This window comes from Henckelia pumila, chromosome 2, assembly GCF_033568475.1.
Source record: "Henckelia pumila isolate YLH828 chromosome 2, ASM3356847v2, whole genome shotgun sequence".
NCBI lineage: Eukaryota > Viridiplantae > Streptophyta > Magnoliopsida > Lamiales > Gesneriaceae > Henckelia > Henckelia pumila.
In genome coordinates, this window is record NC_133121.1 from 107,584,369 (window position 1) to 107,608,540 (window position 24,172).

At 34.3% G+C, this 24,172-nt stretch overlaps 4 protein-coding genes and 1 non-coding gene across 7 annotated transcripts; 3 read left to right on the plus strand and 2 right to left on the minus strand.

Annotated features, from left to right (window-relative positions):
• Positions 1–832: 832 nt before the first annotated feature.
• Positions 833–5,581, plus strand: LOC140881800 (uncharacterized). 2 transcript variants are annotated; one of them, XM_073287390.1, is made up of 7 exons: positions 833–956; positions 1,101–1,377; positions 2,038–2,123; positions 2,242–3,103; positions 3,197–4,227; positions 4,505–4,691; positions 4,898–5,581. In XM_073287390.1, the coding sequence occupies exons 2-7, from the start codon at positions 1,329–1,331 to the stop codon at positions 5,476–5,478; spliced, it is 2,796 nt and encodes a 931-aa protein (XP_073143491.1). In that variant the 5' UTR covers positions 833–956; positions 1,101–1,328; the 3' UTR covers positions 5,479–5,581. The 2 variants fall into 2 exon arrangements, with proteins under 2 accessions (XP_073143491.1, XP_073143490.1); XM_073287389.1 differs by having other exon boundaries at positions 2,242–4,227.
• An 864-nt stretch (positions 5,582–6,445) lies between these two features.
• On the minus strand, positions 6,446–6,519 carry TRNAR-UCG (transfer RNA arginine (anticodon UCG)). The gene has a single exon. It is a non-coding gene; the product is annotated as a tRNA-Arg (tRNA).
• Positions 6,520–7,518: 999 nt separating this feature from the next.
• LOC140881960 (ankyrin repeat-containing protein ITN1-like) lies at positions 7,519–10,507 on the plus strand. Its single transcript, XM_073287656.1, has 4 exons — positions 7,519–7,756; positions 8,126–8,701; positions 8,901–9,310; positions 9,441–10,507. Exons 1-4 carry the CDS (start codon positions 7,735–7,737, stop codon positions 10,263–10,265), a joined length of 1,833 nt encoding a protein of 610 aa, XP_073143757.1. The 5' UTR covers positions 7,519–7,734; the 3' UTR covers positions 10,266–10,507.
• A 2,432-nt stretch (positions 10,508–12,939) lies between these two features.
• Positions 12,940–14,043, minus strand: LOC140885140 (probable membrane-associated kinase regulator 4). The gene has a single exon (XM_073292074.1). It carries the CDS (start codon positions 13,963–13,965, stop codon positions 13,027–13,029), a length of 939 nt encoding a protein of 312 aa, XP_073148175.1. The 5' UTR covers positions 13,966–14,043; the 3' UTR covers positions 12,940–13,026.
• Positions 14,044–20,919: 6,876 nt separating this feature from the next.
• Positions 20,920–23,118, plus strand: LOC140884726 (ABC transporter G family member 20-like). 2 transcript variants are annotated; one of them, XM_073291572.1, is made up of 2 exons: positions 20,965–21,181; positions 21,227–23,118. In XM_073291572.1, exons 1-2 carry the CDS (start codon positions 20,965–20,967, stop codon positions 23,116–23,118), a joined length of 2,109 nt encoding a protein of 702 aa, XP_073147673.1. The 2 variants fall into 2 exon arrangements, with proteins under 2 accessions (XP_073147674.1, XP_073147673.1); XM_073291573.1 differs by having other exon boundaries at positions 20,920–23,118.
• Positions 23,119–24,172: the final 1,054 nt, after the last annotated feature.

The following is a 24,172-nucleotide window of genomic DNA, read 5'->3' on the forward strand; positions in this document are numbered from 1 at the left end:
TAATTAATTTAATATTAATATAAAAATATATGTTCCGGGTATCAATTATCCAAATTTATTGTTTTCACTTTTTATCTATCAAAAATTGAAAACATAAATTATGATTTTGTAGTCAATTTGAGACAATTGATATCATAAATATATAAATCAATGCATAAATTAAATATTCATATACTCAAATTTCTTAACATTAACTCGTGTGTTCAGTTTAATTATGAACAAGCGCTTTAATGTAAATGTTTCGCACCAAACAATTATGTGTATTAAGCTTCAATATTAATAAAGTTTTCCAGTGTTATACTCGAATTTTTTTTAAATCATATCTGAAAGAATTAGCACTTAAAATATGACATATTAACATTATATTTTTAATATTTTGTATCGATTTTCATCCATGAAAATACATAATCAAACTAAATTTTATGACGTAGATGTTGCATTCTAAATTATACATGATACCACAAACTAATGCCAAAGTTCCCTTTTAATAAAATGATGAAACTAGACTTAAATATTTTATCTCAGGTTATTAAAAAATGTCCAAATTAATTGATTGTGTCCAAATCTTGTTTTCAAACTGATAATATAGATTGTGATATATCAGTAATTTTAAAAAGGTATACGCTGAATCTGAGAAAAAGGGATAATAAATCTAAAATTTGAGACAAAAGAAAGTTATATATTTTCAAAAATTGATCTGATCTGGAAAAAATACATAAAAAATAACAAACTAAATTATATCTACATTCTGCATTTAATTTATATATATATATATTTTTTGAAAAAATATATATATATATATATATTTATATTAAATATATGAAAGGATACATAAAAAGGTGGTCTCCCCCAAATGAATTTCAAACTCTGGTTTGAAAATGAGACTCACTGAACAAACTCCATTAATGTCCGCCAGCATCCTTACGCATTCTCTCTCGTATCCAATTCCTCCAACGGTATGTTGTTCTAGTGTTCGTCGGAGTTTGATTTTCTTCATATTTGATTTTTTACGCATTTTTATAGCTTTTCTGAGTGTTGAAAGATCTGTTCAATGGGACTAATTTTGTTTTTGTTTTTGTTTTTTTTGTTTTTGCTTGCAGGTGTTTAAATTGAGCTGAGGAGAAGTTAGGTTTGTAATGGCGGAGGATTTCGAGGTGCTGTCGAGCTTTTTCCCGAGAATTCGGATCTGATTTTTGAAGTTTCTGCCCTGCTTCTCGGAAACTTCGGCTTCGTTACTCGAAAAGAAAAAGTTTTTTCATTATAATATTGTTTCAGATTTTTTGTTTGTCTCTCGCTGTCGGGTTTCGGCTGGAAATTTTGAAAGGGAAATGGAGAGAGCTCGACACAGGAAGTCCAAAAGTGTTTCTGGCGTAGATGGTATTGTTTCATTCATTTGCTATTTTTCTGTTTGCAATTTCCGATCCATTAGCTTCCGACTATGTGATTTCATAAGTTTTGCTTTTGGGTATTTATGTATTTTTTTAAATTTTTTTGAAATGTTAATCCAAAGTTTTAGCCTTCACGTATAATTAGGAGGACGACGAAGTTGAACAGTTTCTACTTCTTTGTCCTGTTACGCCCGAAGAGAAACTTAAAAAAAAAACCCCGAAAATTTTCAGTCTCAGGAGTCAAGATCCTGATGAAATCAGATGTTGAACATATATCTTGCCTCAATGACGCGTGGATTTAGTGAATGAGAATGAGCTCAATATTGGTTTTCTTAATGACTTCATGCTGTGTCTAAAACATATTTTGTCTGCAAGAGTTATAAGTGGGGTTGTAAATCTCGTTTTATTAGTATTTTTCCTTCCCCAGTGGAATTCTCTCCATTAAGATAAGCCATAGTTGTTGTGCCATGTCCTTCCTCCAGGGAAACTGTATTAAATCTATCAGTCAGGAATTGATATCTGAACATACCAAGCTCTTCACCTGACGAATTCGACTATGATTTTTAATGGTTAATTATGTTTTTTTGTTACTTTTTTCCAAACCCTTTGTGGGCTTGATTTGATTGCTGAGAAATTGTATTCTTTACAGGAAATGTGCAGATTCAGAAGCAGGAGTGCTCAAGATTGTCTATGGATTCTCGTGTTTATATCGATGGAAGCTCTAAGAAAGATATGGTGAGTTTAACTTAGCTTTAGTCTCTGTGATTTAACAGTAAGAAATTAGGAAAATCATTTGTTATTTGCTTAAATGCTGCCGTGGTTCTAAAAGTTGCTAATTTTATTTTGGCCCTAGCCATTTGTGCTGGAATTTGGCCAAAGCACCTCAGGAAGAACCACTGGAACACCAATGAAGAAGTTACTGGCATGTGAACTAGCAAAAGAAGTTGAACCAAAGAGACGCTCGCCAAGTATTATTGCCAAATTGATGGGCCTTGAAGGTCTGCCGTCCCCCAGTCATGTTCATAAACAACAGAAAAGATTATCAGAAAACCATCAGCCAAAAAATCATCCAATTAAAGCCCAAAGGAATACCCTACTCTATGATGAGCGATCGAACTGCAAAAGTCCAATGGAGCAGCTAGAATTTAAGGATGTATATGAGGATCTGGAAGCATCGCATGTGGTTAATCAGCGTCTTTCATCAAAATGGAGTACAAGCTCAACACTAATGAAACCTGAGAAGGTGCACAGTCAGCGGAAGTTTACGGATGCAAAACATATTTCTGCTGACGAAAAATTTCAGCATTTGAAAGAGATGAATGGAACCTTAGGTTTGCTAGATTCCAGTAAGACCATGTTACTGAAATTTCTCGAGAAACCAGATTCTTTAGTTATGAAGGATTTGCATGATCTGCAAGTTGACCATTCCAGTTCTTTTCATGGTCATGTGGCAGTTTTGAAGCCTTCAGGTTATACAAATTATGACAGCAAGAAGGTCAAAGCATGGAAATCAGCCAGAGATATTTCAACCAAAAATGACATCTGTTCTAATCCAAACCGCGAAGACGGTCTTCTTCTCGACCCACATAATCGCCATATTGCTCACATTTCTTGCAAATTATCAAAGGTTCGACCAGAAGACAACAATGTGAAAAGGATTCAACCCACGAGGATTGTCGTTCTGAAGCCCAATCTCGTGAAGGTTCAGAATGCAGGTGCACCTCTTTTGCCACCTGATCACTTGCATGATTTTCTCCCACATTTCAGGAAAATGAACGGAGATTCAAGTTTTAATTGTACTGTGCCAGAATCATTTGGTAGGAAAGATTCATCTTATAATATGGGATTCCCAAAGCTCATGTCAAGTGTAGCTAGAGGAAAAGCCATGGAAATTACAAGACAAATGAAAGATGCCTGTGATGGGACGATGGATTTGATGTCTTCTGGGTTCAGAGGATACGCGGGAGATGAGAGTTCATATGATTCTTTTGAAAGTGAATCTGACAGCGAATCAGAGATGTTTAAGATGTCGTCTAGAAATTCTTTTGATAGCAGGTGTGGATATGCATCTTCTAATTCTGTTGTGTCCCATTACAATATAGAGACAAAAAAGAGATTATCTGAGAGGTGGAAGATGGCTCACAAGTATCAAGATGCAGAAATTGTTGCTAAGGGGAGGTCACTAGGTGAAATGCTTGACAAGCATGATAAAGAAATTAAGCCCAAGTTTTCATATGCAAAGACAAGTCTCAACCGTACAAGGAAAGAACTTGGTAGCAATAATGGAATTGCTAAGTCGAATGGTCGTGTAGGCATCAGCTCTAGGGATGGTCAAAAGGATGAAATAAAGAAAAATTCATTTAGATCCAGATCTCTTCCACCATATATTGGTGGGAGAAGCCAGAGAAGAAGCACATGTCGTGATGCTTTGTCTGCAGCCGAAAATCTGTTACACGGCGATCCTGTTAGTAATGGTTGCAGTAAGGTTGTGAAAGCAAATCAAGGTTTGAAAGAAGGTACTTCGTCCAAAGATTCAAAATCTTGGAGCAAGAAGCCTCTTCCTTCCCTGAACAGACCTACTAATGGTCTAGATTCTCCATTAGACAAATTGGACATCCAAAGGGAGGCTAAGATTGTGAACTTATCCGAAAAACAACCGATGTTACAAACCGTATTGGAAGATGAAATCCATGCGATTCCAGAATCTGATGTAATAAAGGCTGCAGAAAACGGAAGCTTAGTTTTGCCTCAGAGATATTCGAAGTTGCTTCCAGAGCTAGAATCCTTGGCTGTGGATAAAGACTCCGCTGTCTGTAACCAAGAACATACCCTTTTACAGGTTGGATCTTCACTTTTTTGGACCATATTCAGTATTCTGACTGCATGATTGGAAAAAGTTGTATGAGCATGTCAGTCTGTGTGGCTTGTCTCTGTCGTTCTCTATTTCTCCTGATTTTTATAGGCTTTGTCTTCTTGAAGTTCTTATATTTCTTTTGCTCGTCTTTCATGTAGGCGATATAAATTTTACTTCGTAGCGAAAGTTGACTCATATTTTAGGTTGTTTAATGTTTATTCAATTAATTTAAGTATTCATTTAATTGTTCATGATGTTCCAGGAACCTCACAAGGTACCATCTGATCAAGATTGTTCTACATTGGAGTACCAGGGAAATGAGGTGGAATCTTCAGAAAGCTCGAAAGAGGCTGATCATTTCAGTCCAATTTCAGTCCTTGAAATCCCTTTCACAGAAGATATGACATCAAACACTGACAGTTTTGAGAGAGTTGGTGCTGAACTTCGTGGTACGAAATTAGTTGTACTATAATGTATTAGTAACTGGAATCCGGTTGGTTTGCAGGTTGTCCAAGATAACCCGTTTTGTAAAACTGATTATGTTTGTTCTTCATAGTTCATTAACTCAAGATAGTCCCTTTATAATTAAAATTAAAAAGATCAAATGAGAACGAGTTTTGCAGGATGTTCATTTTCTTTGCATTTTTTGTCACAGAACTTCGAATGCAGCTGCAACTTCTCAAGATGGAGTCCGGCAAATACACCGAGGAGGAAGTTGCACAAGAATCTCCAATGTGTTCAGAAGGGCTCGACATCTCAGTGTCCGATACCTGGGAATCTTCCTACATTCTTGACGTGCTGTTGGACTCTGGTATTGAAGAATCTGGTCTGGATATGCATAAAACCTCTTGGTACACCCCAGAGTGCCCTCTAAATCCCAGGTTATTTGAAGATCTCGAGAAGAAATACAACAATAACACAACCATGTTGAAGTGTGAAAGGAAGTTACTTTTCGACAGAATGAACTCTGCCCTCTTGGAGATTTTCCAGCAGCATCTCGACATGTGCCCGTGGGTGACACCGAAAAGATTGGAGTTGTTTCCAAATTTGCAGAAAGAAAAGTTGACAGAAGATTTTGAGAAATTGATGGGGCAAAACTTCGCGACCGAGCAAATACCAGAGAGAGTACTCGATCCAGAGATGAAGTGGTTTGATTCGAGAGAAGAAATCAATGTGATAGGCAATGAAATTGAAGAGCTACTGGTAGATGATTTGATATTAGAAGTTTTCATGTAACTAATGTTGACATTTTCAAACTAACTTGTGTAGCTTATTTGTACTATAGGCAGAGATGAACGGCTTGGTTTAAGGGAGACGGAATCATGAAATTTAAACTTTATATCATGTTAATAATAAGCTATTGTTTTACGTTAATTTAGTCTTTTAGACATTCTTAAACAAGAATTGGTGTTTAAAATAATATAATAACGTTCATGATTTATAGTTCATCTAGCACCAATGTTTCAAACATGTGATTAAATCTCGAGTTAGAGACACAATTGTAACATCCCATCATCGACTCAAATATATACATACATATATATGTATAATAACTTATATAATAAGCAATTTATTTAAAAAAAATATTGTACGTACATATTCATTTTGAAATTACAAAATTATCTATGTACTTTATTTGAATTTTTTTTTTTCCAAAAATGCATGTAAAATAGTTCGTTAATTTCAAGTATGTATCTTACTATTTTATAATAGTTGAATGAGCAAGAATAACCGTTGATTTGAGGACACTAACTTTCTTACCCATTTTATCCCTCTTCATATTTTTATCTTAATAATTCTTACACATCAATCTTCACTCTCATAACTTTGTAATTATGTGAGTCATGATCCCCCATCCATAACCTCCCCACTAAATCCCCCACTTATTCCATGTTTAAAAATAAGTTTTATTTTACACACGCATAGCGTGTGCATTTTTTTACTAGTATTCATTATTCATGAATGTAGATATGACATAACTCTTTATTTAAATAATTAAGTTAGCTACTTTATAAACATAGCTCTTTATTTAAACAATTAAATTAGCTACTTTAAAGTCTTGTAACGATGGATTTTAATTCTCTTCAATAAAGTTACAAGTTTTTATTGTAAAAAAAGATAATAAAACTTATAGTTTACGTAAACAAATGGGCTTGAACTTGAAGGATTTTTTAAAAAAAACACAAAAAAAAAAAAGGATTTTCGACCACAGTGGGAGTCGAACCCACGACCTTCTGATCCGAAGTCAGACGCGCTAATCCACTGCGCTATGCGGTCTTCAATGAAAGAATATGAAATGTTTTTCTACTTATAATATTATAGATAACAACGACTGTCATGTTCCCAGCCTACACCGGGGGCAAAAAAAAAAAAGAGAGAAAGATTTCGATGCGTAAGTGATAACTTTACTCTTTTATTATTTAACAAAAAATAATGCGTCATATTCCTTTCTTTTCTTTTGAAAAAGAGAAAGAACTATAATTTAATGCGTACACCCTCACCTCACACCCACTAAAATATCATTGGTTTATTTTCGAAGAAACATTACCATTTAACAACAAAAGGTATTTTATATAAACATAATTTGTTAGTCTCAATGTTTTCATCAGGAATTAATAATTAATTTCATTTTTTTTATGAGACATCACCACTCCTAAATATAAATGTAGAAATTATTATTTCAATGAAATATATAAGAACCTATGAGAATTGAGATGTACAAAATTGGTCTCGTGGTATGAAATTTTAAAAGTTATAGTAAACCTTTTGATCAGTTACAGTAAATACATCTAGTCAACTTTTATATATGTGATATGAATTATGTAGCACATGCACTGAAAACATTAATATGAATTATGCAACTCAACTTTCTACTCTTAAATTAAATTCTTGAAAATTGTTTTTTTTTTTTGAACAAAACATCATATTACTTCTTAATATTAAGTCGTACAAGAAAAATAATCCAAAAAGGAAAATTGTTGTTAAAGTTGAAATACTTGCACAAAATTTCTAAATCCAATTATATCAACTCTCTAATATACTCTTTGTTAGTTATTTGAAAAAACAAAAAACAAAAAACAACAGACTACAGTCTACTAGTTTTTGTCAACGTTCTTTAAGCTTACTTTTTAGGACCCAAGGGTATAAACACGAAATATTTAATTAAAATATAAATTATTTATTTATTATTATTATTTTTGTCACATTACGAGTTTCTAGAAAAAAGCAGAGTGGATAATGATAATTACCTCTCTCTCCTCTGAGTTTTTGCAAAATGTCGTTGAAAATGGAAAACGATTAAAACCCCCCAAGCGTCAACCTGTTTTCAGGCCCACCACTCACATTCATTAATTCTCCACCACCACCACCACCACCACCTCCGCCGTTCGCCGCCGCTCCCTCGGCCATTTCTTTTTTCTACAATGAATTAAAACAAATGATTCATTGACAAAGACTACAGAAAAGAAGAGGAGACCGTTTTCGTTCGTGATCATGGGTGGTCTCAATGAAGAAGGTACGCGATTGATCATCTTTTACGCTTATGATATTTTTCGTTGCTTGATTGCCAATATATTGATTTTCTTGATAATGATAGCTGCCAATTTGGTGTCCTGTTGGGGAGCATGTTCTTTTCGTCTGCAAGGAATTTTTATTTTTATTTTTGACAAATCTCAATCATCGTTGTATATTGATGGCAGTTTTTATGCAATATTGGGTTTCTCGGTGATAAACAAACAGATCCATTTTTTTTTTCAAAACTAGGAATGTCCTACGATATTGAGACTTATTTGTGAATTGATGTTTCTCTTAATCCCGAATGCGCTGCAGCAGAATTTTTACGCAGATTTGTTGATTGTAATCTGATTATTGTCATTGATAACAGGTGAGAAGGATCTGGAAATGGGCTTAAATCTTGAACCCCGAACGCCTTCGCCTTCGCCTTCCCCACGTTCCCCGGCGATAGTGGTATCAAACTCCAGCAAATATTTCACGGCTTCAAATTCCGGCAAAGCGTTGGCAGTTTCGAACTCGGGCAAATCTTTGATTGTTTCCAATTCCGGTAAAGCATTGGTTCTTTCAAATTCAGGCAAAAGAATTGACCAATCTGGCAAAAAGAAGTATGTGAAACAAGTTACTGGTCGACACAATGACACAGAGCTCCATCTGGCAGCACAGAGGGGTGACATTGTGGCGGTGAGGGAGATATTAGGCGAGATCAATGAGCAGATGCTTAAAACGTTGAGTGCAGCTGAGTTTGATGCTGAGGTAGCAGAGATAAGGGCTGCTGTTGTGAACGAGGTTAATGAATTGGGGGAAACCGCGCTTTTCAAAGCTGCAGAAAAGGGTTCCGTTGATGTGGTGAAAGAGTTGCTGCCTTACTCTACTAAAGAAGGAATAAGGATCAAGAATAAGTCGGGTTTTGATCCATTGCATGTTGCAGCGAATCAAGGCCATCATGGTAGTTGAATATAAGAATGCATTTCTATTAGCTTTTATATCATGCGGCGTTTTAGAAAAAATCATATAGGTCTATTCCTTGCGGTTAACATGATTTTTTTTGGGGGGTAAAATTGAGGACGACTTAGAGGATCAATTTTAAAACTTTAGTTTATTTGACAATAATATAATACTGCATTGTTGCTTCTATATGTTTACAGATATTGTTCGGATACTGCTGGACCATGATCCAGAGCTAAGCAAAACAGTTGGTCAATCGAATGCAACTCCGCTCATATCTGCTGCTACAAAAGGGCATCTAGCAGTGGTCCAAGAATTGCTTTTAAAGGATCCTAGCTTGCTGGAGATATCGAGATCTAATGGCAAAAATGCATTACACTTTGCCGCCCGACAGGGCCATGTAGATATTGTTCAAACTTTACTTGAGAAAGACCCTCAATTGGCTAGAAGAACCGACAAGAAAGGCCAGACTGCCCTGCACATGGCTGTTAAAGGCGTTAACTGTGCAGTCGTGAAGTTGCTTCTGCATGCAGATGCAGCCATTGTGATGCTCCCAGATAGGTCCGGTAACACAGCATTGCACATAGCCACTCGGAAAAAACGAGCTGAGGTTAGTTATCATTCCAAGATTGAATATGCACACTCTTTTCATTTGATGTCAGGCCTTTCGATTGATAGGTGTTGTGCGAACCAAGATAATAGTCCGAGTTTACAGTTTTGTTAATGCTGTGTAATTGTAGATTGTGAATGAGCTCTTAATGCTCCGTGACACAAATGTAAATGCCTTGACAAGAGACCACAAAACAGCTCTTGACATAGCCCAAGGGCTCCCTCTATCAGAGGAAACGGTGGAAATAAAAGAGTGCTTGACTCGATATGGTGCAGTCAGAGCCAATGAACTAAATCAACCACGTGATGAGCTTCGTGAAACCGTCTCAGAAATCAAGAAAGACGTCCATACTCAACTTGAACAGGCCCGTAAAACAAACAAAAACGTGAATGGTATAGCAAAGGAACTAAGGAAACTCCATAGAGATGGAATCAACAATGCTACAAATTCGGTGACCGTGGTGGCTGTTCTCTTTGCCACCGTGGCTTTTGCTGCCATTTTCACCGTTCCAGGTGGAGATAACGATCATGGTGTGGCAGTAACAGTAAGCAACCCATCGTTCAAAGTCTTCTTTATTTCTAATGCTATCGCCCTTTTTACGTCGTTGGCTGTTGTTGTTGTACAAATTACTGTGGTTAGAGGTGAAATAAAATCCGAAAGACGGGTTGTGGAGGTGATCAATAAGTTGATGTGGTTGGCCTCAGTCTGCACAACAGTGGCTTTCATTGCTTCGTCATATATAGTTGTGGGTAGGCATAATAGATGGGCTGCGATTCTTGTTACCATCATAGGGGGCGTTACGATGGCAGGGGTTCTAGGTGCCATGACTTATTATGTGTTGAAATCAAGAAGGATAAGACGAGTGAGGAAGAAGGAGAAGTATTCGAGGAGTGGAACTAATTCATGGCGACACTCAGATACCGATACAGAAGTCAACCCAATATATGCTATTTGATGCTAACCATGGTTTTGGCAATGGATGATTGTGTTCAATATTGATCTTGATGTCGCATAGTCGATAACAAGGAAGGTTCAAAATGCGACACCACGTTGGTTCTCCAACAAATCACCTAGACCAATGTATTTATTTACTTCGTAGGTTTTGTAAAAGATGTATAAACCTGGAAGAGGTTCTTTGAACTGGATATTTGGGATCAAGCCCTTCACAATATATATATATATCAAATTTTCGTAGAATCGATTCGGTTCCATGTCGTAATTTCCCCGAGGGATTACATTGTGCAATTAATCCTTATGGTTGATTTGTCGTTGTAGCTATGGCTTACTTGAATCCGTGACTTGTGAAAGATTCTGAAATCTTCTTGATTCGAGCTACATGTAGCTCTTGATCAAGAATTATGTTATTTTGTTTGTATATTGACTATTCTTCCACCTTCTTGTAAAAAAACACAAAGTGGAAACCCATTTTTCAAACCTACTGGTAACCGATATGGAAACCCATTAAAATTCAATGAATCACTTGGAAAAGCTATTCCTTTTTTTGAAAGAAAAAAAGTATGGAATGATATATATTTATTCACAGGGCATATATATATTTTTTATATAATATTAAAAGATGGATAAGCAATCCTAATCAGTGGAAACAAAATGACAACGACATAACCAATTATGGGATAATTGAAACTGTTTTGGTCAATGCTCAACTTTTGAATGAATCGGGCACTTGCCATTTCATTTGCAAATGCATTGAACCGGGTGTGGCCCGTGTCCGAATCCAACAAAATGGATCACTCCAACTGTACAAAAACAACACTCACTTGCTAAATCATTGTACCTTTCGTCCCTTATCCTCCATTTTTTAGACTATATTCATGCATTCATTCCTTCCTTCTTGGAAGTATAATATAAATTATATACACTACATATATATATATATATATATATATATAATATTGTCTTAATTAAAGATCGAAAATTAGAAGAATCCAGCAGATAATAAATTACAGAAACAGGGGTCTTAAAAAAAAAATTCAATCATTTGGACATTTTTGGCAGCCATTATTATAGATATATACAGTCAGGTTCAGTATTCAGACAGGATTTAATGCATACACAAAACCCGGAATTATATCTGGAAAATAATTGAGTATATTGCATCATTGGTATGCATGAAATTATTACAGCAAATTAAAATTAATGCCATGAATAATGTACGTACGTAGTCTTTTGAAAACTACGAAGGTGTACGTTATCAACTCGGCCCGGACCCACTAAATAAAGGAGTAGATCCATATAACGCTTTTGGAATCTGATTAATACATTTTTCAAAACTCTATAAAAAATTTCCAATTATATATTCCGATTCAAATATACCAGCAATATCGAGCTCATCGTGTTGTTGCAATAAAATAAACATCTTTGACTCTAAAAAAAAATCTTTGGATACGATAAATGTATGAGATCGATTGATGGATGACATAAATCGTACCACTGTGTTAAGTTAAACAAAATTGAGTTGGTCTCTTTTAAAACGGATTCACGGATCTTTATTCATGAGACGAGTTAAATCCACTCATATTGTTATATTTTTGACATAAAAAATAATACATTATCATGTGTGACTTAATTAGGAGATCCGTATATCAAAATAGAAAATCTACAATCCCTTTATTCGAAGATTTTCTTTTGCAGAGAAATTTACACAGCATCCATGGGGAAACAGAAAAGGTTGAACCCCACCTCAAGGTGTTGTAATCATAGGAGTGTGTTAAAGTCGTGTTTTTTTAATAAAAATATTTGCATATCTAAAAAGTGCTGAATACTTACTTATTCTTGCGCTTTTTGCCTCATTATTTTTCTGTTATGCCTGAAAGCGTGTTTCAGGTCATGAACTAAAGCTAGATTTTTAATTGGAAGGATATTTCTTCGAATACGTGTCATTTGAAGTAAATTATTATATTGGGGCCTTGTAAAATTAATTGATATTGAACCGTGATTAGTTGTTAGAATATAAAGCTCAAAGGCGAAAAAAAAAGTTTGAATTGACGGTATCACCCTTGGGACAGAATATTGTTCGTCGAGTCGTAATGGGGTTTGTTAGGTCATTTTCATTCATTTGAATCAATGAAATACATGTAAATGGACGCATCACGTGTGAACATATGTACGTATCTAACAAGTTGGGGTCTGGTTTTCAGCTTTATTTTTTGAAATATATAAAATTTTAAATTACCGAGCATTTATTTAACATAATTTGGATATGATTTTTAAATTAATGAGCATTTTTGTATCTTGATTTTGTTCCATAACTAATGATCATAATACAGTTCCAAAAAAAAAATCAGCAATTGTATTAGTGATTTGGATATACAAATCACATGATCTTAATCTAACCGATATGAGATAGCTAACCAATTCAACTTATTTAATCGTAATCTGGTATGATTTTTAAATTAATGAGCATTTTTGTATCTTGATATTAAGGTAGTGTTTGCAACATCTCTAAAAATAAATAAATGATTATGCAGATTTTCTTCACAAATTTAATCTGTAATCAAAAAAAGATACTGACAATGGCTTTTATCTTATGACTTGAAAAGGTTGCAAACACTGCCTAATAATCATAATAAGGTCCAAAAGCCGAAAAAAGAAAGAACAGAATTGGCAAAATGAGATAACTAAAAAATGATTGAAAGCAACCATTTTATTATTTACATAGATTCTGAATTATTCAGAGATATTACAGAACAAAAATATTAAATGCTGCAACAAATCCCAGAATCATCCCTCGATATGTTTCTTGAATCCATGGCTTTCTGAGAGCTCTTGCAATGCTCAATGGCTGCCTCAATCGAACACTCAACTTCAGTGACACTGCTACTCCTCCCCAACGACTGTAACTCATGAAAGCCATTCGAATTCAAAGACGAACCAGTGGAGGATGAATTCGAAGAAGATAAAGACGAACACTTGGCCGGAGAATTACGCCTTTTAATCGCCCCTGAAAACGATTTCCTATGCTCCACTCGATGATCCTCATCACTCACTTCCTTATCCAAGTTCTTGATTATATTAGCTATTGTGATTGGATACGAATCAGCTCTTGCATTCTGTGCTCCGATGGAATTTTTCTTGGAAGAAGATGGATCGTGGGAGCTGCAAGCTGCAGATTTAGTGAACAGGGATTTCAAATAAGTTCTGGAAGCTTTGAGCTTCTGCCCATAACGCTTGATGAGCTTGAATTTCTTGGACCAAGACTTCTTTCTGGGGTGGTGAATATTATTGCCATTCACAACGAAAGTGCTTAAATCAGCGGACCATTCGAAGAAACAATCGTCGGGGTTCAGTTCGCAGCTCACCCTGCAAGATTCCGATGGAGAGATGTTGCAAGAGCCCAGAGGGGTGTTGGAGTTCGTACAAGGCGCCGTGGAGCAAGTGGGCAGAAACGGCATCGTGTAGTTATAGAAGTCGTCGTCTTCTTCTTCTCCGGCGGCGGCGGTGTGGAGGAGGCTCTGGACCATTTGCAGCCGCGGAGGGAGGTGGAGAGGGAGGAGCTTGCCCTTGTAAAAAAGCTCGTCAGCTGGGAAAACGGCGGATTCGGAAGACATCTGGAACTCGAATTCTCTGCAATATTGCGGCGTGGAATTGACTTCCATGTCGATGTAATCTTCATCTGTTGCAAGATTCTTGGCCATGATTCTAATTCTTTGGGAGTACTGATGAAGATGATAATAATAAGGTTGATAAAATTATGGAGGAGAATGGGCAGAGCATCCTCTTAAAACAGAGATGGTGGATACAACACATACAAGTCAGAAGAAGAAAAAGCTTTTCAAATTGTGTCAGTACAAATATATACTCTCTTTTGTTTCAACTCGTATTTAATCCATATTTATGATGGAAAAGTAAATTTTTGTATGAGTCGGATTAAATAAGAAATTTGTATGTGATACAGAGTTATAAAATAAAGGGAATTTTTTTTTTTATCATTAATGTTTTTCACTTTGCGATTTCGGTCTTCTGTGGTTTTTTTATTTCAGTTTTAGTTCGTTATATTTGTTTTTTTAGCAGTTTTAGTCTTTTTTGATGTGGTGCTGATGTAAAGCTAATGATTATAATATCACGTAAGAATTATTGAAAAAAAATAAAATTACCAAAAATTAAAACATACAGGATTATAACTAAAATATGAAAACATAGAGTAACGCAATTGCAAAGTGACAAATATATCATACCAAAATTTAATTTTCCCTAAAATAAATTAACTTTTGGAATGGGTGAAATATGCAAGAAATAGAGTACCAAAGAAACAGGGCAACACATTTATTGTTTTCAAAAATGGCAAATTACTTGAATGTAGTAGATTCATCGTTTACCATAGGGGAAAATCAAATTTGTTAAAAAATTTGAAGTTCTTTTCACATAACGTAAAATGGCTTAAATTACTACATCAACATGAACGGGATTTTCAAAATTTCGATCGGTTAAAAATTATGGAGATTTTATTTCCTTTTCGAATGATTGTAATGAAGCCAGATACTTGTGAAAATGATTTGTCCGTTTTTGAATGAGAATAATTCAATATATCATATAATTTCTCAAATTAATTTTCTTTTCATATTAAACCATTTAATCCTCGACAGAAAAGATGTTTTTTATTCGATTTAATTTATTATGTTCTATTTTTTTAAAGCTATTTATGTAGCGGCCCATTCTTCAAAACCTGGTATTTCGGATCTATTAAATGTCATTTAATGGATAGAATTGATTTCTCATTGAATCACACGTTGACTTGGTCAGAACATGACCATATCTTTTACACTTTTTTTTTTTTTTTTCAAATGTCAAAGTGTTAACCCAAAAACATTGTAAAATGATTAAAAAAAAAAACTTGAGATCTCGTTTTAATTTTAAAATTTAGTGTCAGATGAACTAATAAACCATCCACGTATATTCTACAGTTCTTCAAATATAAAATTTTAACAAGTTTCCCCTAAGTTACAATGCGAGATAACTTCTATGTAGTATTTAATGGATAGATAATTCTTCTCAATTTTTAATTGTTAATAAAAAACAAAACAAGTCAATGAAAAAAATATTTATTTGTAAAAACATATGTGATTGTCCTAGCTCTTTAACTTATTTTTATATGATGACGAAGGGATCCACGGTTACTGATGCAGACCAGTATATTTTAGTTAGCATTTTGATTAAATACTGTTTTTTATTTCAAATGATTATTACGGTTTTTTCCCTATTGTATGTAGTCTTGATAATAACTAAATCTGGCTCAAAGAGAATATACTTCTGTATAATTATTTATTATTTAAATTATTGCATCAGACCAATAATTTCGAATGACTTATTAAATCTAAAAATACTTTGGGGAGTCAATTTCTATTCACAAACAAAAAAAGTAAAGGAGGCCTACACCAGATAAGTCACATGTCATCTGACAAACTTAAAAAAGTGAATGTTTTCCGTCCGACGTGGCAAAAGCGCATTGGTAATAAATAGTGATTACGAGAAAACACGCTTTCTAAGGTTTGTACTGTGTGTTGCATTTCCAAAATCATGACAGGCATTTATCATTCATGCCCCATGGCAAGTTTTTGAGTCGATGATATATATGAATGAGCTTTTGTGCCATAGATAAATCATAGAAATGGCGTCGGTTGATATGCAATAATAGTCTCTGTTGGTTAGAACGATCGAATCATGACGTTTACACTACTGTGCAGTTAAAAATATTTAAGTTACTCAATTACAATTAACTATTACTTTTGGTAAAACGACAGTCCTACACCTCGAGCTCGATCACATTATAGTTCTTAAATTCAAATGTATGGAAGAGATTCATAAAACTTTAGAATTGCAAATTAAGCTCCCACTCACACCAACTCCTTATTATATACTAGCCGTCGAGGCACACGCGTTGCGTGTGTATACCGAATAAGATTTAATATTATGATTGTTTCATATTAAATGTAATATGGCAAAAAAAAAATCAAAATCAAGTTAATCCAACTGATATACGATTCAATGAAAATTTTGATAATAAATGATTCAGAAATAAAATTGAAGGAAAAAAATTTTGATCGAATCATAACCCAAATGTGGGGAAGACAACAATGGGAGAAGGAAAATCAATTTCTATATATTTTCGAAAATTGAAAATTTTGAGATAATATAAGAAAATTATTTAAAAAAATTTGGATAAAAAACTGTAATATTTTGACTGGCCTTCTCAATTTTCTCGTCAATCGCTTACGAAAACATCCTCTTGAAAATGCACAACCGTAAATGTCATAATTGCCTTCATCATTTAGTCTTTTCAAAATTCTCAATTGCATGACCTTTTTTTTTTTTTAGATTTCCTGCAACAATAAATATCAAGCTTGAGAACTTGGGTTCAATTACACTACTTCATCAAAGAATGTCACACGTTTAATTAAGATCACTTACTCTCGTCACCAAAAAGAGCGTGTTTTAATGGTTTCATATATTAGTTGAGATCTTTTTGTTGTACAGATTCGAGTATATATATGTGCTCAGATATGAGAGAAAAATAACTAAAATATGAGAATAACGAATTAAAAAATTAAATACCAGCAAAACACAATTTAAATTAACAAAAATTCTTATCATAACTAATAATAAGGTTCAACGACTGTTCCCCAATCCTGAAATATAAAAATCATCATATCAAAAACATAGAAAAGGAAAATGCTTGCAATGATGATTTGTAAATGGTTTACGGACTCATACGAAACCCATGAACCACTAAGATAACAAATAGATTGTATTCAACCTGTATTGACATCCTGATTTGAAAATTTAGAAACTAATTAAGATTCTCATATTCCACGATTTGCATAGCAATCGTAGATGAGTTAAGTCACGTGAGTTTTTATGCTAATTGATATTTTGACTTGTACTGTATCGGTCAGCATTCATGTTTCTATCTGTATAGTTTGTTTTACATTTTATGAAATTTAACAGTAGTCTTGAATTGGGTATCTTATATGCAATATAGAAATGTATTTGTTCCACAAAAGCATTGGAATGACATTCGATAATCTTAACCTTCAGAATATATCTTTGCATTCCATACGTTTTATTCTCAAAATAAAGTTTAAGAAATATTTTAGCTGACTAATGATAATAGCGGCTCAAATCAAAGAGAGAATAGAGTTCATACATTGTGTGTTTTAAGCACTGCAATTGTTGCCCAAACTTTAAATTCTCCTCTATTGAAGTTGTAAATATGCCTACTTTGAATCAAAGTTGCCCCTTTCCCTTTGCATGTAAATATTCATCTTTAAAAAAAAAAAAAAAAGAAGAAGTTCATTCACTGCATTGAGCAAACCATAATTATACACAAAAATGCATGACATTTAAAAAATCTTGTAAAAGAATCATTCCTAAGTTAATTCTAATCTTGAATTATACTAAGGTATTGCATAGCATGAGTGAAAGGGATAAGGGGGGAAACTCACATAATTTCATTGTAACCACGCAGATCCCTTCTCCTTAGTTTGCTCAAACCTGCAGGTATGTACATTTAGGAAGAGATCAGTTTGTAATTGTACCTAAATCATAGAAGAATAAATAATAATAAAAAAAAAACAATTGAAAGTCATATACTTCTCAAACACAAAGTAATCTCATTTGCATGCTATGAAAAAACCTCAAGTTCAACTTACCTATTTTCTTATGCAAACAAAGAATATACATCAATATAAAGTAGCAAACACTGCTTAAATACCAATATATAAAGATTTTTTCACACTAAATACTGACGATTATTTTTTCCTCTAAAAGACGTATTCATTATTTTTAATTTTTTTTTTGTATGATGCAATCAGTCTTTGAAAGGGAAGGATAATCAATAAGAATATGTGGATAAAAATAAATTAAACATTCTTAGTTTTGTTTCTTAACCACTGTCATTGTTGCCTAACCCTTTAGATTTACCTATCTTTAAGTTGTAAACATGTATACTCTTGAATATAACAGTTGTACTTTCTCTTGTATGCAAATTCATCTTTAAAAAACAAATAAGTTTATTAAGTACAAAGTGCAAGCCATTTTATACAAAAAAAGGGATGACATATAGAAAATCTTGACTATTCCTAAATTTGAAAAATAAAATTTAATGCAAGTTCTGGACCCTAGTTACTTGAATTTTGTTAAACGTCAAACAATTAAGGCACAATTATATTCTATTCTTCTTCATAGAGAATAAAAAATTGAATATTTACCATTATCCTAATGCAACAGATGAAGGTGAAATCTCAAAAGAAATAATCGATGAAATACAATAAATACAATCAATTTTTTTTCAACATACCGAAAAACTCCAACCAATAATCTCAATAAATCCAACCATTTTTTTTTCAAATCTCATTATTTCCAATTAATTTGATGCCAGTATGATCTTTCTGATCTTTTCCGTTCGTTTATAACAATTTTATTTCATTATTGATTTTAAGGAATATAATTTATATTATTGGGATGTGGAAACAAATATTGAACAACACCATATTCTAAGGTTTTTACCTGCATTTAATAAAACATGAAAATTTTTATCACAACAATTGCCCAGTATTTCACGAAATCAACATCAATCTGACAGGAGGTATACACTAAAAATAGGTATGGATACAATATGTAAAGAAATTTATACAAAATTTATATGTATACATTTTATCAAACATGTTGTAGGCATAATAATTCACCTACCATAAACATTGCTAAAATCACAAAATCACAATAAACAGGAGAAACATTGAGTATGTTTTGCAATTATCGTGGTAGGAAATTGAAAATCAGAAAACTAAAAATTTAAAAACACCTCTTGCAATTGCAAAATGTTGTGAACGATCAGTCATAAATCTGGCATGAACAGTTCAAATAAATCTAGTAGTTTCTCCAATATTTGAATTGAAGATAATAAACCACTGGGAGAAAATGTAGGAGAAACGTGGGAAACTTAGTTATCTGTTTGAGAGAAAGCGATGGGTACTCCAGACAGGAAAAAAATAGTGAATTGAAGCCTTTTTTTTAAAAAAGAAAGAAAAAAAAAATCAACCGTATACACTACCGACAATTGAGAAGGGAAAAGGTGAATTGAAAAGGAAAAGAAAAACGTGGGAGGGTAAGGGGCAATTTTGGGTAATTGGAAAACAGACCATGACACCAACAATTTTTATGAGGTTCTTAGACTTAATAAATAATAAGAGATTATGAATTTTGGATAATACACTACGCACGGAAGGGATTCGGCGTTGAGAATATTATTTGTATGCGTAGGGGTTGCTGGTTGAGCTACAATAACTACCCACGTACTTTCATTCTAAAGGAAAAAAAAAGAAAAGAAAAAAGAATAAAAGAAAAAGAAAGCAATAATAAATATTAAAACACCTCCGATCGATCTCTTTTTAAATTGTAGAAATGTATGCTTATCAGCTTATGTCAGCCACAAGATTTAGTTTAGTTTGCTCTAAAAGACTAAAATTATCATTAAGGAACAAATTAACTACGGGGTGCTATAAATCAATAGAACTAGAGAGATGAATAGAGAGAATTCTGATATTAGAGATAATTCATATGAGTCAATATTCAGGTGCAAATTTAATTGAACTCAATCACCCCTATTTATAGGAAAAAATTACAAGATACAAATCTTTGCAAATATTATCTTGACATATTTATCTTGATCACATATATTTAATAAGATAATCATCTATAATAATAATATATTTATAACACGAGAAAGTAAATTGTAAACATATTTTTTTCTAAGATTATATGTAATATTTTTTTTAAAAAAAATAAAGAATATATGTTGTAATATGAGATTGTTTAGTGGCAGCGGGACTTACTGATGCATGATGCATAATCTAAGGATGATAAATCAATATACTTGAATAATATAATGATGTATCACATTAATCATTTATAAAACTTGAGACAAACATTGAACAAAGAAAAAATAATTAATCCATCAATGTCTTATATATCATCTGGACTAAGCGATGAGAGAATTACGTAAAAAGAAGAAGAAAATAGTACATATTACCATTCAGTACTAAAGTAATTCAAATATTATTTTCAGGAGTACTATTTAGTTATGTTTTTGCGGGAATGAAATTGATGGAATTAACAAATAGTATTATTTTAAGAAGTGGCACTAAGAAATTGATAAAGAATGGGATCCAATGACAAATAGATTGGTGACGTTGGGTTGTTCATCCATCTAATTAATTTAGGGCTTTGGATTAATTGGCATTAATAATCACAATATTTATATATATATTTGCTAAAACATGACATATATACAACTAACGCGGGAAAGTTAGTGCAACTCCTGACCTAACCCGAGGCCATATATATCGTTATATAACTCAACTTTCAAAAACCACACAAAAATAACTCTTCAAGATGGGTCACAAATTGCTTACATATATATAGATCGATTGTTTGATCCAAATTCTTGAAGAGACCAAAATGAAAACATCCTCCTTAATCCAATGTCGATCCTTTTCTTGAAAAAACCATTGATCTTCACAGTCATCTTCGATTACTAAAAGAACTACGACATCGCGAAAAATCATATGTTTCGAGGTGATCAGTGCGACGACAATTTCTCCATGGCAAGTGACATTCCATTTTTAGGCCCCAGACAAGCCATGGAGATCCAAGAACTCAGCCGAAAGCCTAAACGCAGTGGCTCGCGCACGTTAGACGAGCTTTTGCAACGCGTGGGAGACTCCACAAATGATGAACATCATCGAGTTGTTGAGGTCCAGGGCCAAACTTTCCAGCCTACATTAGTTCCCTTCACTCTTTCATTTCACAACCTCACATACAGTGTAAAAATTAGTCGAAAATTCCGTCCTGCATCATGTTTTAGCAGCCGGAGTGGTTCAAATATTCGCGAACCACCATCAGGGACCGTGGCCGGAAACGATCCTAGGATGAGAGTTTTGCTGAATGACATCTCTGGTGAAGCCCGGGAAGGCGAAATCTTGGCTGTTCTTGGAGCCAGTGGGTCGGGGAAATCAACGTTGATTGATGCGTTAGCGAACCGCATATCAAGAGAGAGTCTCAAAGGGACCATATCTTTGAATGGTGAAGTCCTGGAGTCCAAACTTGTCAAAGTAATATCAGCTTATGTCATGCAAGATGACCTATTGTTTCCAATGTTGACAGTAGAAGAAACCCTCATGTTTTCAGCTGAATTCAGGTTGCCAGGAACCATGCCTAGGTCTCGCAAACGAGCTCGAGTTCAAGTCCTGATCGATCAGCTTGGCCTACGCAGTGCTGCCAAGACTATAATCGGAGATGAAGGCCACAGGGGAGTTTCTGGAGGCGAGAGACGTCGTGTTTCCATCGGTACCGACATCATTCACGACCCCATATTGCTGTTTCTTGATGAGCCCACATCAGGGCTGGACTCTACCAGCGCCTACATGGTGGTGAAAGTCTTGCAAACAATAGCACAAAGTGGAAGCATTGTGATCATGTCCATTCATCAACCGAGTTATAGAATCTTGAGCCTTTTAGACCGTTTGATCGTTCTATCTCGAGGCCAAACTGTGTTCAGCGGCTCACCAGGGAGTATTCCAAGATTCTTTGCAGAATTCGGGAACCCGATTCCTTCAAACGAAGACAAAACAGAGTTTGCCTTAGATTACATTCGAGAGCTCGAGGGTACACCCGGAGGAACCAAGAATCTGGTGGATTTCAACAAGTCATGGCAAAAGAGAACTATATATATCCCCTCAAACGTCGGCCCTAAACCGTCCCTCAAAGACGCGATAAGTGCGAGTATTTCAATGGGAAAACTCGTTTCGGGAGCCACCAACATGGACTCCAACCACTCATCCTCATTCCCAATGTTTGCAAACTCCCTCTGGACTGAAATCTTAATCATAGCCAAGAGATCAATCACAAACTCCAGAAGAGCTCCAGAGCTCTTTGTGGTACGTTTTGGCGCCGTTCTTGTCACAGGAATGATACTCGCCACCATGTTCCGGAAGCTCGACAACTCACCTAGAGGGATTCAAGAAAGAATAGGCTTCTTCGCCTTCGCAATGTCAACAACATTCTACACCTGCGCAGAAGCCATACCAATATTCCTCCTCCAAAGATACATCTTCATGAGAGAAACAGCTTACAACGCCTATCGCCGTTCCTCATTCGTCCTCTCCCACGCGATAACATCCATCCCTTCTTTACTCATCCTCTCGCTCACCTTCTCTGCCACAACCTACTGGGCCGTTGGACTAGACGGCGGAACCTCCGGCTTCCTACTCTTCTCCACATTCATGTTAGCCTCATTTTGGGTCGGAAGCTCGTTTGTCACCTTTCTTTCCGGCATAATCTTCAACGTCATGATGGCTTACACGATCGTTGTAGCCATATTGGCTTATTTTCTCCTCTTCAGTGGCTTCTTCATCACCCGGGATCGAATCCCACCGTACTGGATTTGGTTCCATTACGCTTCTCTGGTTAAGTACCCTTATCAAGGAGTGCTGCAGAATGAATTCGATGATCCTTCAAAATGTTTCGTGCGGGGGATACAGGTGTTCGACGAGTCGCCATTGAAGGTGGTTCCCGATCAAATGAAACTCAAGATGCTTAAATCCATGAGCAAGGCATTGGGAATGAATATCACAGGATCAACATGCTTGACTACAGGGGAAGATATATTGAAGCAGAGTGGAGTTACTGATATCAATAAATGGAGTTGCTTGTGTATCATTGTGGCTCTAGGATTTTTCTTCAGGATTTTGTTTTACTTTGCCTTGCTACTTGGAAGTAAAAACAAGAGGAGGTGAAAATTATAGCTAGTACTACATGGATAATATTGGAATTGGAAACCACCACCAAATTAGAAAGCATGCATTATATAATTCTCGTGGTATGTATTTTTTTTTTGGGGAAATGTTTAAGATTTGATTGCAATTGTCATGTTCGAATGTATACGTACACATGTAAGCAAATAAGAGTATCCGATATGAAAAACAATTTTAATTGTTTCTTATATAATTTTTCATAAATTTGTATTTTTAGTCCTGTAACTTGTATGTTTTTTTTTCGTTTTTGGTCCAGTTACGCTGAATTTTCAATTTTAATCATACAACTAATTGCAAATTGTCTTCATTTTATATCGTTTGACTTGTTTTTGTTTTCATTTTCGATCATTTTATGATCAGAAAAGCACGATAGATTCCGATAAAAATACCAAAAATAAAACTAGCATACAAATTAAAGGAAAAAAATGAGAATAATATAAAAATGCAGGAGTAAAATTAAAATGCATCCTAACATTACCAAAATTGGAAAAAAAAAAAAAAAAAACATGCCACAAGATTGAAGATTCAAAATCGATGTTAATAGGACCAAAATTGAAAAAAAAAAAACTGCAAATAACATGATAAAAAAATATAGTTCTCCTCAATATATTATTCGGGAAAAATTACAATTTTGGTCCGGTAATTTTGTCTCATTTTGAATTTGGTCTTCTATATTTTCTTATTTAAGTTTTATTCATGCATGTTTCGAATTTTTACAATTTTGATCATTTTTCATTGAAAACGATAATGTGACACTATGCACGTCAACTACTGTACATCAGCCATTTTTCATTGAAAACAATAATGTGACACTATGCACGTCAACTATTTTACATCAGCGCTGCAAATATGTCACATCAAAATCACATCGAAAATGACTAAAATTACAAAAAAAAAAAAACAAAAATTAACGGATTCAAACTGAAATATGATAACATAAATGATCGAAATGACAAAGAACGAAATTTATATAATGAAAAAGCAATTTCCTCTATTACGGGTACAAAAATAAATTCATTTATGGGTAAAAGATGAT